Source organism: Lipotes vexillifer, unplaced genomic scaffold, assembly GCF_000442215.2.
Source record: "Lipotes vexillifer unplaced genomic scaffold, Lipotes_vexillifer_v1.1 scaffold611, whole genome shotgun sequence".
Taxonomy (NCBI): domain Eukaryota; kingdom Metazoa; phylum Chordata; class Mammalia; order Artiodactyla; family Lipotidae; genus Lipotes; species Lipotes vexillifer.
In genome coordinates, this window is record NW_006785619.1 from 832,913 (window position 1) to 833,486 (window position 574).

Sequence of the window (574 nt, forward strand, 5' to 3'; positions counted from 1 at the left end):
GTGCCACATCCTGGAAAATTTGAGGGTCTTGGCTTTGGGATAGTGTTAGTGGGGGACAGGGACACTGGAGATCAGAGAAGGGGGAGTTTTCTGTGGAGGGCAAAGGTCGAGGGGGGCGTCAACTGAGAGGTATATAGGCTGCTGGATCTGGCGAAGCTAGCACGAGGCCCAAGGGTGGGAGCTGGTGCCTGGGGTGGGGGTCGTCTAGGTCTTATCCTCAGGTCCCGTGGGTGAGGCGGTGAGTCGGACCGGAGAGTCAAGAGCATGTCCTGGTGAGCGAGCGGGCTTCTCCGGGGGGGCCCAGCGCGCTCCGGGAGCCTGCCGGTTTTGGGGTGTCTCCTCCCGGGGCGCCATGGCGGCACTGGCCAGCAGCCTGATCCGGCAGAAGCGGGAGGTCCACGAGCCCGGGGGCAGCCGGCCCGTGTCGGCGCAGCGGCGCGTGTGTCCCCGCGGCACCAAGTCCCTTTGCCAGAAGCAGCTCCTCATCCTGCTGTCCAAGGTGCGACTGTGCGGGGGGCGGCCCGCGCGGCCGGACCGCTGCCCGGGTGAGTGGCTGGGGCGGGGTCTCCGGGCC

General features: G+C 67.8%; 1 protein-coding gene across 1 annotated transcript in view; it reads left to right on the forward strand.

Annotated features, from left to right (window-relative positions):
- The first annotated feature begins 352 nt into the window (after positions 1-352).
- FGF11 (fibroblast growth factor 11) overlaps positions 353-574 on the forward strand; it is a 3,662-nt gene continuing 3,440 nt past the window's right edge. The window contains exon 1 of the mRNA XM_007457766.1: positions 353-545. Coding sequence (XP_007457828.1) covers positions 353-545 — 193 coding nt within the window. The remainder of the gene's footprint in view (positions 546-574) is intronic.